Genomic DNA, 12,314 nt, shown 5'->3' on the forward strand with positions numbered 1-12,314 from the left:
CTTTGTGATGAGAGTATGTTCAGGCAGGGAGTGTGCACAACAGGACAAAGGAAAAATCAAAGCAGAAAATAGTGAGAAATTATACTTAAGGACCACAAATCCAACCCTACTACAATTTCTCATGATTTCAAATTCCTAATTGAATTTTCAGTTAAATGAAAGCAGCCATCATCTCAGGAAAGTGTTGGGATTCAGATCAGGGCTAACTTTTTAGAATACCTTAGTTCTAATTCCATAAACCTATAAGTTGAAACAAAATGCCAAATACAGGCAATGCATTTCAATCACATTATAAGTCATTGAAAAAAATGATTCTTTCAATCTTTGACCAAAACTGGATCTGGGACAGATTCCAGGCAGAGACAAAAAACGCAAAATCCATACTCTCCATTCTTTGATCATTTTACCTTCCAATGGATACCCCATGTGGTTAACCAAATTCGAAAACTTCTGGTTCATTGTCTTCATCTAACCAAATTGACTAAGTAACTTGTACATTATTTAAATTAGATGTGTGTCTTCCTATTTTTAACCCAGTATGTATGTTTCTTCTGTCTGAAACTATGGACAGAAAAACATCTATAAAATTGAATCAACCTTCCAATTGGTTTGAAGAGGAAGCTGGGCACAGCTGTCATGGAGAGTCAGCCAGCTCAAATGATCCAGGTTAGTGGTAGGATTGGGCCTCCAACTCAACAGACTTTGTTAAAATAAAATAAAATAAAACTCAGGAATTCTTCTGAAACACTGAGTCATTTAGGATGGGCTTTAGGATGAGGAGATACAATAGTGACTCTGTATCTGACCTAACAGAAATGAAGATATTCCTTTGTTTCCCTCATCTGAAACAACTGACCCCAAGAAATGGGAATCTCCATGGGGACTCTTGTGCTGTGAGAAGGAAAAGTCTCAGAGCCTAGAACACATGGGGGAACTTAATTTGTCGTCTGGGAAAGAGATTTCATAGTCCTAACACCTTGCAGGATAGGACTGAAGCCTCAAAAAGAGGGGTCGGTGGTGAGCAGTAACATTCATTAACGTAGGTTGGTGAGAATTTGGTGGTTCGCAATGTGTTGGTGGGTCGAATGACCTTTTCACAGGGGTCACATCAGATATTTACATTACGATTCATAAAAGTTGTAAAATTACAGTTATGAAGTAGCAATGAAAATAAATTTATGGTCGGGGACCACAGCATGAGGAACTGCACTGAAGGGTCGCAGCATTAGGAAGGCTGAGAATCATCGCCTTAGACTTCCGTTTCATTTCAGGACCTCAGAGATTGACAGCAGAAATGGCTGCTCACTGGATCTCTTCAGCCTTGTTTTCCATTGGGCCACGATAATCAAATCTTTTTCCTGTTAATTTGGCTGTTTTGTGTTCTCCAGAACAGGCTTATGGGGTAGAGACTGTGACCTCGAGTTGGGTACACAGACCTTCTTGCCGTGACACGTGGCTCTTTGATAGGGTCGATTCTTAGGGGTGTGGTAAAATACCTGTGACCATCAGGCAGTCAGGGCTGGGTTCCAGACGCTGAAGAACCACGTGCCCTTAGCAAAGGTGCTTTGCTTCCTTAAAGATTAGCAGCCAGCCAAACTTGCCAAGGGGCAAGGATGTCCAACACTGGCTCCATTCCCTCTCTTGAAAATTAAAAACATTCAATGGGATGATACACAGCAAATGGCAAATTACAGAGTGCCTGGAGCAATGGCGTCATCGCTGGTTATTTTCTTATTACTAAGTGCCAGGCAACAAGCTGCACAAAGCAACAACTTTTTTATTTCAGCTCACGGCTGCTAACCTGCCAGCCCGCGCGAATTTGCGAAGCTCCGCCCCCTAAGGTTTGCGCCAGGACGTGGAAGTGGGCGCTCCTCTGAGAGGGACGTAAACCAGAGAGGCGGGGCGTGTACTTCCGGGCCGAAGAGGCTTCGCTTCCGGGGATACGGGCGTCTAGGAGTGCGGAAGAGAAGCTGGCGCCGCCGGGTCCTGGACGGGGGCTTAAGCAGGGATGAAGATCACCAGGCAGAAACACGCCAAGAAGCATCTTGGCTTCTTCCGTAACAATTTCGGAGTCCGTGAGCCCTACCAGATCCTTCTGGACGGCACGTTCTGCCAGGCGGCGCTGCGGGGTCGCATCCAGCTGCGGGACCAGCTGCCCCGCTACCTAATGGGAGAGACCCAGCTGTGCACCACGAGGTGGGCCTGCTGGGCGGGGTCGCGGGTGTGGCCCTCGGTAACTGACAGGTCTGGCGGGTGGTACTGTGCCCTGCCTATAGTCCCACAGAACGCGTGTTTTGTAGCAGGCAGGCCTGGCTTTGATTCCTGGGTGATTTCAGGCAAGAAATGACGTTAATCGTGAAATAGAGGGAACCATTTCTTCCTTTAAAAAAATTGATTTATTTATTTTTATTTCACGGACATTGGTTTGCCATTATGAGGTGTTGGATCCCTTAGAAGTGGAGTTATACACAGTTGTGAGCTGCCATGTGGGTGCTGGGAATTGAACCCAGGTCTTCTGGAAGAGCAGTCAGTGCTCTTAACCACTGAGCCATCTCTCCAGCCCCAAGGGAATAACTTCTTAAAAGTTGCTGTCAGGTCAGATGAGGTATAGTGTACACAGTGCATTTTTCAATATACGAATGCTACCCCCTCTCTATAGTGGTTGGTACTTTTAAATTTAACGCAAAGGTTTTCAAGCCTTCCAACTGCCAGTGAGGTATTACCTTCAGTTCCTAGGAAAAGAAGTCAAGACTGGAGATTGAAACCTTTGCCCGTTTATAAGTACCAATCAAATGTCAAGCGCTGCTCCCGAACTGAGAACACTTCGTGGGCAGGACAGAGGTCCAGCCTTCGTGGGCTGTAAGTGTGTAAAGTCAACTCTCAGTGGCTGTTTTCATCCCACATCTGTGCCTCCTTACTTCATGTAAGTGAGCACACTTAGGGCAGAACACTGGGAGCAGGAGGGTGGGGGTGTAATTTTAAAAGGTTTCAGTCAGTCGATGTTTGAGTCCCTAGGTTCGTTCAGACCTGGGGGGCACGGGACTGTTTTGCCAATATAAAAATGGTGCTGTCGATTGAGAGAACTTTTGAACAAATGCAGTCGGTTGACCTCTGAAGAACAGGTTGTATCTAATATTGTGAAACATGAAAGTACCGTGAACTAAAGCTAGACCATGAACAACTCTTAAGAACTTTAGTGGTTTTTGCATTATAGGATACTTGCATAAGCAAATAAACTGAGTCATACTGTTACAGCTCATGAATAGCTGGTTTGAATGTTCTTTATGTGTGAATACAAACCTAGCTGTGCCGTGTGCTGTGGTAATGTTCTGTCTTGCAGTGAATAGTCTTCCGTATTAAGAATTTCTCATGCATGCCTTTAATCCCAGCACTCAGGAGGCAGAGACAGGAGGATCTCTGTGAGTTTAAAGCCAACATGGTCTATAGGGCTAGTTCTGAAATAGCTAGGGCTGTTACACAGAGAAACCATGTCTTGGGGGAAAAAAAGAAAGAATTCTCAAGTAATGCTCCTTCTGGGTTACAAATAGCCTTAAAACTTTAACCCCAGACTGGAAAGATGGTTTACTGAAGGTGAGGTCTCCTTCTTATTCTTGCAGAGGACCTGAGTTGAGTTCCCATCATCTGTGTCAGGAGTCTCATAACTGTAACTCCAGCTCCAGGGGATCCAACTTGCTCTTGTGGCCTCTGCGACCACCCACACCCACACATAAACTCACAGTTTTTTGTTTTGTTTTTATTGTTCGAGACATGTTTTCTCTGTGTAGTCCTGGCTGTCCTGGAACTAGCCTTCTAGACCAGGCTGACCTTAAACTCAGAGATCCACATGCCTCCAGGGTGCTGGGATTAAAGGTGTGCGCCACCATAAGCCAGCTACTTTGGGAATTTTTCGAACAACACAGAAGTAGAATGATGCAGGAAAACATTGATACCCATTGTTTGCAGGTACCGGGATGCTCATTCTTGTTGATCCGTCTCTTCCCTACCTTCTTACTCAAGTTAGAGCATCTCCCCTTCATTCTTTGTTGTTTAGCAGCTATTTATTTATTTATGTATTTTGAAACAGGGTTTCTCTGTACCTTTGGAGCCTGTCCTGGATCTAGCTCTTGTGGATCAAGCTGGCCTTGAAATCTAAGAGATCCGTGCCTCTGCCTCCTGAGTGTTGGGATTAAAGGCGTGCACCACCACCGCCCATTTTATTTTTTATTTTTTTTTTATTCATTCTTCTCCCATTTAGTATATTCCAACTGGAGTTTCCTCTCCATCTGTTCCTCCCAGTTCTCCCCTTTCCTCCCCTCTTCCCTAGTTCTATTCCTCCTGTTTCCCTTCAGATAAGAGCAGGCCTTCAAGGGGTATGAACCAAACACAGCATAACAAGATACATTAGGACTAGGCACAAACCCTCATATCAGGGCCAGACAAGGCAACCTAGTAGAAGGAAAAGAATTCCATGAGCAGGCAAAAGAATCAGAGATACCTCCATTCCCACTGTTAGAAGTCTCACAAAAACACTAAGGTAACGACTATAACAAATGCAGAGGACCTAGCACAGACCCATGCAGGCTCTGTGATTGCCGTTTAGTCTCTGAACCCCTGTGAGCCATACTTAGTTCATTCTGTGGGCTGCGTTCTCCTTGTGTCCTCAACCCCTCCGACTCCTACAATTTTGAAGAACCTTTTTAAAATCAGGATTCAAATAAGATAACACAAATTGCTTTGGATTCTGTGTTAGGATATTTTGAAGTTGTACCAGCAACCTGGAGACCTCTTCAGGCATCTGGAAGGCTGACTGTATCTGGTACCTCTTGTAGGCTTGAGGATAAGTTAGAAATTAATTCAGTTTATCACCTAGCTTCTGGAGTCATTTGGAGTTAAGCAATAACCCGTAATGAGCACTTTCCTTGCTTCTTGTACACACAAGGGCTCAATATATTCTGGCATTGATATTCCTTCTGCTTAGAGTATGTAATTTTCAACCCTTCATTTAAGAAGAAAATGGCAGCAGTACTATAAATTCACATTTTGATGGTATAGTTTTGCATTGTAAACACTTGCATATTGTGTTTCTGTTTGCTTTGTATACACACAAGGAGTGTGTCAGTTGTGATCGTGAACTTCTCTTGACTTTGTTTCCCACCAGATGTGTGTTAAAGGAGTTAGAGACTCTGGGAAAGGAACTATATGGAGCAAAGCTGATCGCACAGAAGTGCCAGGTTCGAAATTGTCGTCATGTCAAGAGTGCAGTGAGTGGATCAGAGTGCCTCCTGTCCATGGTGGAGGAGGGAAACCCTCATCATTATTTCGTGGCAACACAGGTGATGGTACTTTGGAAACTGCGGTTCTGAGTGCTTCTGTGTATACTTCACGTGATCAGAAAGAAATAAGTGGAAGGGATAATGCAGTGTTGGCGTTTATTTACTCACTGTGATGTGTTAGACAAGGATGCTATCACTTAGCTATAATCCATGTTTCATGTTTGGACTTCCAAAAATGCAGACTTATCAATGGAGCCAGTAAAATATGTTACTCAAGCGTATGAGGAGAAAACTTAAGTAAACTTCCAGAAGTTTCCCTCGAGAGGATGAGGAATTGTTGCAGTAGCTGACTGCTGCAGGGTTCTTCAGTGGGAAGGAGGGCAGAGCCTTTACATTCTGTATTCATAACTGTTTTCATGTTCTTTAGTTTATACGATTTCTCCAAAAGTCATGGTGCTTATCCTGTAAGGCTGACTTCAAGGGGCTGGAGGGGTGGCTCAGTAGTTAAGAGCACTGGCTGCTCTTTTAAAGGACTGGGATTCAATTCCCAACACCCTCTTTTGGCCTCCAAGGACATACATGAGGTGCAAAGATGTACATGTAGCTAAATATCTATACACATAAAGACAAATGAACCTTAAAAGAAAGAGACCGGCAACACATGGAATGTTGAAGGCATTTAAAGGCTGGGAGGTAAAAGGAGAGGTGTCAGGGCTGATATCAAAACACTCCCATGCAGATTTGCTCAACTATACTTCCAGAATGACCTGAGTCAGCTCACTTCTCCACGTCAGCCTCCTCCCACGTTGATGTTTCCAGCTAATATTTTAGGATAGAAACAAGAGAAACTTCCTAATGCATTTTCTTTTGCATTAGTTGATAGTTCATGGCCCCAGTGTTGAGCAGTCTAGCCCAGACTGATGTTGCCCACCTGTCCTCAGTTTTTATGTTCCTTGTCCTCTCTTATAAGACATACCTTGATTAGTAAAGCCTACTGAGGTGAGGAATCAAAGCCAGTCTCACTCTTTTCCATACAACCTTGTTGAAATTCCTGTAAACTTAATTTTAACTACCTAAACTTGATTGAGAAACTAAATGCATTTTCTTTTTAACAGGATCAGGATTTATCTGTGAAACTAAAGAAAACTCCTGGGATTCCTCTCATGTTCATTATTCAGAACACTATGGTCTTGGACAGGCCTTCTCCCAGAACAGTGGCCTTTGTGAAGGCTGTTGAGTCAGGCCAGCTGGTCTCAGTGCACGAGAAACAAAGTATCAAGCAACTGAAGGAGGAGCAAGGCTTAGTGAGGAGCCGGGAACCTAGGAGGAGGAGGAAAAAGAAGGTAGGCGGCCCCAATCCTCTCAGCTGCTTGAAGAAAAAGAAGAAAGCACAGGACACAAAGTCACCTGCTTCAGAAAAGAAGAGGAAACGGAACAGAATCCGGAACAGATCTACCCCGAAAGTACTCCCTGAGCAGCAGGGCGTGGAAGGATGATGCTTGCTGGGGATGCTCTGGAAGGCGATGAGGAGACTCATTTCCTTGAGAACTGTGAAAGAGTTTACAGCAAAGACTAGACTTATTTTTCTAAGTTAATACTGGCTCATACACTTTTGCCTAAATTAAAGAGTGGTTGGGTTTCTTTATTACCATTCTTCTTCAGTTGCTTTGAGAGATGTTTTATTATAAAATTATTGTCTCCTGTTTCTCCACTCCCACCTCCCAAGTGGTATGTATGTGTATAGTGTGTGCATTAGTATGTGTTTACATACGTGCATGAGCTTTTGTGTGTGTGTGTGTGTGTGTGTGTGAGAGAGAGAGAGAGAGAGAGAGAGAGAGAGAGAGAGAGAGAGAGGGTGCATGAAGACATGAGGCATCTTCCTCTGTCACACTCTACCTTTAATTTTTGAGACAGGGTCTCTCACTGAACCAGTAACTTGCCAGTGAAGTGCAATCATTAACTCAAAACTAATTATCGGTACTAGGCGCACCTAAGATAGGCCTTATTAGCAGTCACAGTGCAGGGAGGGGCTTGTGGGGCCTACCATTTACTTCTGAACCATTTGCTAGTGAAAGATTCTTAGAGAGGGGGAATCATGTTCATTGACACCATGCCCCAAAGGATGCCTCAAACAGGTGGTCACACAGACAGACCTGGTTAATCATGTGGGTCACAATGAGATTTGTGGGAAGGGGGAGGCTGTGGGCAGGGAGGGTAGGAGGCTGAAAGGAGAGAGTGGCCACTGTCCATTTATCCATTTAGTAAAATTGTCTAAACAATTTAAAATGATGAAAAAAAAGTCCTGGCTAAATTGCAATGCGTCTCCGTTTGGTTTCAGAGTACCCAGCATGTAATGTTAACTTAATCTTTCTGAAATACTGCCACCCAAATACTACATTATAGGAACATTATATGGGAGTTTTCTCCTTGGAGGGGGCGAATTGACTGACTACACCAACAGCCCCCGAAAATTTGAAGTGAAAGGTTGAAGAGTCTGTGCCAAGGCTATCATGACGTTTGCTCTTCTCTATGTAGAGATCTTACCTGTGCCTCTACGGCTGCTAATTCTGCCACTTGGATAAGATGCCTGTGAGCAGGACGTTCCATCAGTAGTGTCTGTCAGCTTAGGTTAAGTCCAGACATCGCTGTACTCCTGAAGTAGTTCTTGATTAATCACTCTGTGCAAACCATAGACTTAGGTACTAAGGTTACTCTTTAAGAGTGTTTGTGGTTTAATGGAATGTATAAACAGGACCAGCCTTGGGAAGATGGGGTGGTCGAGTCCCTGCCTAGCCTTGTGAGACAAGAATTCATCTCCTGGCCAGGCAGTGGTGGCACACACGTTTAATCCTAGCACTTAGGAGGCAGGAGGATCTCTGAGTTCGAGGTCAGCCTGGTTGGCAGAGAGAGTTCCAGGACAGGCTCCATAGCTACACAGAGGAAAAAAAAAGTGTCTTGAAAAAACAAAACAATAAAAAAGAAAAGAAAAGAAAATTATCTCCTGCAAGAAACACACACACTTGTACACTTGGAACAAAATGAATTTTTTTTTTAACTTAGAATGCAGCAAGTCCTTAATGCTAGGAACCATCTTTCTAGCTCTAGAGCAGCTATTTAGCTAGTAGTGGACGAAAACAGTAAGACTGCTTAATTTAACTGTCATTACTGAAACTCCTCCAAATACCCCTTTAGTCTACATTTCAGCTCGTCCATTGGACCCAGTTACCAGTTTCCTCTCACATTGGGAGTCAAGTTTAGAGTCCAGTAGTGCAGCAGGCTTGTGAACTCCCTACTGTTTCCCCCCAGTTCCAGCACTGATGATTGTCGGACACACTTAGAAAGTGCACGTGTCACCAGCCATTGTCTCTCATGTATAGATTCAGGGTCATTCGGGTGGGAAAAATCAAGTGGAAGTTGCTGGGTTGCTCCATCCCTCAGGAGAGCAAATGAAGAACTAGGTCCTCATGGGCAGAGCAGCACAGATCACTACCACGGTTGCATGCTTGAGTAAGTGCTGGTTTCAGGAGAGGAATAGATAGACTAAGGAGGACGAAGAATCCGCCATATTCGACACAGTAAAGTAACGAGTCCTTAATACAAATAGATGCAGAAGAACAAATAATCCAAGGACGAAAACAACAGCAAAACAGCAGGGATGAATATGCCTCCCCTCTACGTCATTTCTCTCATGTGATTGTTACAGGGAGGGAAATTCTAATTAACACTCATGGACTTCCTATCTGTCATTTATTTCTTCTGTCTCATAAGTATTGTGATCCCCCCCCCCCCCTTTGACCTAATGCAGAGGTTCTAATTGGTCCATCCTGCTTCTCTCCTCTGGAGTTTGGGTAAGGCAGTCAGTTCCCCCTAAATGACGTAACGTGAGACCGGACAGGGGACAGTTGACCAATACCAGGACCATCCAAGACAGTCAAAGACAAGCCAAGTGAAAGTCCCATCCGCCACTGTTGTCTTCACAAGGTGTGAGGCACTGTCTGAACCAGTTCTTCCTCCCAGAATGGTGCTCGCGAGGCGAGAAGACAGACGGTAGAGCGAGAGTGAACACGCATCAGTAAAGGACGTGTGGAACAGAACAATGGCTAGTGCTAACAGGACCACACAGCACCTAAAATTGGGCACCGAATATAAACAGACACCATTACAAAGAAATCTGCCAATGGCTCCTGAGCACATGTGAAGATGCTCCACATTATTAGTCATCAGAGAATGGAAAGTAGACGGCGACAAGATGCCACCTCCAGCCTAGCCGGACTGCTATAACCTGACAGACAATAGCAAGTGGGCGAAAAGGAAACAAACAGAAATATCATATGTTGCTAGTGTAATTTCAAAATGGTACAACTCGCCTGGAAAAGAGGCAGGCAGAGGTTCAAGTTGTTAAACATGTACTTACAATGTTATCTCGTAGATTCCCTCCTAGGTGTGTGTTTCAGAGAAATTAAACAGTTGTCCAAATAGAAATTATGGGTAGTGGCATTTCGTTTGTATTTTAATAAATAAAGCTTGCCTGAAGTTCAGAGAAGTGGAGCAACCACTCTGGCCAGCCCTACAGACCAGGCAGCAGTGACACACACCTTTAATCCCTGTAGCCACACTAGCTTGTCATAGAAACCAGGCGGTAGTGGTGCATGCCCTTCATCCCAGAACTAGAAAGAATTATAAAATGGGAGGCGACAGCTCTCAATCTCAGTCTCATTCTGAGATTCCCAGAGGCAGGATCGCCATTTTTGGACTGAAGTAGAGGTAAGAGCAAGTGGCTGGCAGTTTTGCTTTTCTGACCTTCACGTTAGCTTTATTTATTAAAATACAAACGAAATGCCACTATATTTCTCTTTTTTGTCTAAAATAAAAAAGCAATAACTAATATAAAAAACTATATATAATAAGTACAATAATTATATGCAACATATACAGGCAATAAATACATCAACAATGTCTAGTCTGTTAGCATTTAACAAATTTAGAGAAAATACTTCATATCTATTCTATCTTGGTGAGTTCAAACTTTGTACCTAATTTACTTTCTATCATCATTTGCTTTCTGTGTCGGGTAAACAAGGAAGACTATAACTATAACTCTCTAGTCTTCAACTCCCTCAGCAACCCAAGAAGGAAATAATATTAACTGAGTAAGCAGGAAGTGCAGGCAAGCAACTTCCAAAAACTGAGTAATGACAGAAACAACTGGCTGCCTGGACAGTCACCCAAAGTCCCTCTGCAATGTTGTGGCATCCAACTTCGGCCTACAGGCCTAGCATATCCTACAGACAGACTTTTTTGTGAGGCAGGATATTCTGAAGGGCTGTCTCCTTGTTTTGACAATGTTTGGCAGTCACTTTCTGTTGTGTCCTGCTGGTCTAATTAGGATAGCACACTGTCAGCAGTTGAGGCAGGGGCATTTTCTTTATTTATTAAAATACAAATGAAATGCCACTACACTTATATGCAAAAATTCACAGTGGCATTATTATTAATAAGAGGAGAACGTCATCACAAATGCCCACCAATTGACAAACACGGTGTGATGAAATGGGGTACTGCATGGCAGTAGAGAAGAAATACAAATGGGCTGGTGAGATGGTTCAGTGGTTAAGAGCACTGACTGCTCCTCCAGAGGATCCAGGTTCAATTCCCAGCACCCACAAGGCGGCTCACAGCTGTCAGTAACTCCAGTTCCAGAGAATCTGACATCATTAAACCAATGCGCATGAAATAAAGTTAAAGTTTAAAATAAAGAAGAGGGGCTGGAGAGATGGCTCAGTGGTTAAGAGCATTGCCTGCTCTTCCAAAGCTCCTGAGTTCAATTCCCGGCAACCACATGGTGGCTCACAACCATCTGTAATGAGGTCTGGTGCCCTCTTCTGGTCTGCAGACATACACACAGAATATTGTATACATAATAAATAAATAAATATTTTAAAAAAAATAAAATAAAGAAAAAATACAAATATATACTGTGAGATGGTTGAGCCCTGAAAACTTTCTAACTGGAAGAAACCAAAAGATCAAATACTCTATGGCTACATTTCTACGGCTTATGCAGAATAAATGAATCTATAGTCAGAAAAGATTCATGGATTGCTAGGTCAAAGGAAATGGAGCAGGCAAGAGGGAAAGAGGCTGAGAGTTTTTCTGGGGGTGGGTAATAAAAAGAGGAGTTGATTGTGCTGCCTGACACATTGCCTTGAGAATATATTAACATCATTTGATCTTGTATACCTAGTAATTAAATCATCTATTAAATGAACTAAAAATCAGTAAAACTGTTTGAAAAATGTATCCATGCAAGGCATACTATGCAAAGGTATTCATGAGAAACCAAGGAGACTGAACAAAATATACTCTGTACTTAGGATGCTAAAGAAGAAAAGAGAATATTTGTCATTGTTTCTGGTTTCTTTGAAGGAGAAGAATTGTTCTGATGAGCTATTTGTGTGTTTCTATGTTCTTTCTTTTCTTCCTGTGCACTAATCTCAAGCAAGTCTCTGCCTGTTTGATGCAGTCAGGAAGCTGCTGTTTCATTCGGTTGCCAGAATGTTATAGATAACCCACAAGTAGTAATTGCTAAAAAGATAAATCTTCCGAACACTTCTCATTTTTGCACAACCATTTCACAACGATGTTTTGGCCAACTTGACACGAAAATGGCATTGCTGTTGTGATGGGGGGAGTTCTTCTCTCCAGAACTGAATTAGCAAACGTAAACCTTTTAATGGTGCACAACAGAGCAGGCCGCACTTTAGCTCTGGAGCCATCCCATCCGCACTATCCTGGCACAGTTTCCCATATTCGAAAACAGTTGGGCATGAAGGAGAATGTTCGAGAGCATCATTGAGATGTAGGTACCCACGTTCATGTCCTGTTCCATCTGAGCCCCCTTAGAGTGGTGGTAAACTAGATGGGTGGGCGGGCAGGCAGCCGCTCCAACAGCAGCGGCTCTGGGTTTTGTTGTGGTTGTACTTTCTGCATTAATACTTTTAGATACTTCAAACTAGGATGTTTTTTGAAGTTCAAGGTCAT

At 43.3% G+C, this 12,314-nt stretch overlaps 1 protein-coding gene across 2 annotated transcripts; it reads left to right on the forward strand.

Annotated features, from left to right (window-relative positions):
• The first annotated feature begins 1,926 nt into the window (after positions 1-1,926).
• Utp23 (UTP23 small subunit processome component) lies at positions 1,927-6,921 on the forward strand. Of its 2 annotated transcripts, XM_048457292.3 has the most exons (4): positions 2,059-2,196; positions 2,730-2,923; positions 5,159-5,333; positions 6,389-6,921. In XM_048457292.3, the coding sequence occupies exons 2-4, from the start codon at positions 2,793-2,795 to the stop codon at positions 6,767-6,769; spliced, it is 687 nt and encodes a 228-aa protein (XP_048313249.3). In that variant the 5' UTR covers positions 2,059-2,196; positions 2,730-2,792; the 3' UTR covers positions 6,770-6,921. The 2 variants fall into 2 exon arrangements, with proteins under 2 accessions (XP_048313248.3, XP_048313249.3); XM_048457291.3 differs by lacking the exon at positions 2,730-2,923 and having other exon boundaries at positions 1,927-2,196.
• The last annotated feature ends 5,393 nt before the right edge of the window (positions 6,922-12,314 follow it).

The sequence above is a fragment of the Myodes glareolus genome, chromosome 19, assembly GCF_982192425.1.
Source record: "Myodes glareolus chromosome 19, mMyoGla1.1, whole genome shotgun sequence".
Classification (NCBI taxonomy): domain Eukaryota; kingdom Metazoa; phylum Chordata; class Mammalia; order Rodentia; family Cricetidae; genus Myodes; species Myodes glareolus.

Bases quoted from the DNA above. Each gene is read 5' to 3' on its own strand.
- Utp23 (XM_048457291.3), top strand. From the start codon at position 2,009: ATGAAGATCACCAGGCAGAAACACGCCAAGAAGCATCTTGGCTTCTTC. The intron at 2,197-5,158 runs GTGGGCCTGCTG...GTTTCCCACCAG, and splicing joins ACCCAGCTGTGCACCACGAG to ATGTGTGTTAAAGGAGTTAG. The intron at 5,334-6,388 runs GTGATGGTACTT...TCTTTTTAACAG, and splicing joins ATTATTTCGTGGCAACACAG to GATCAGGATTTATCTGTGAA.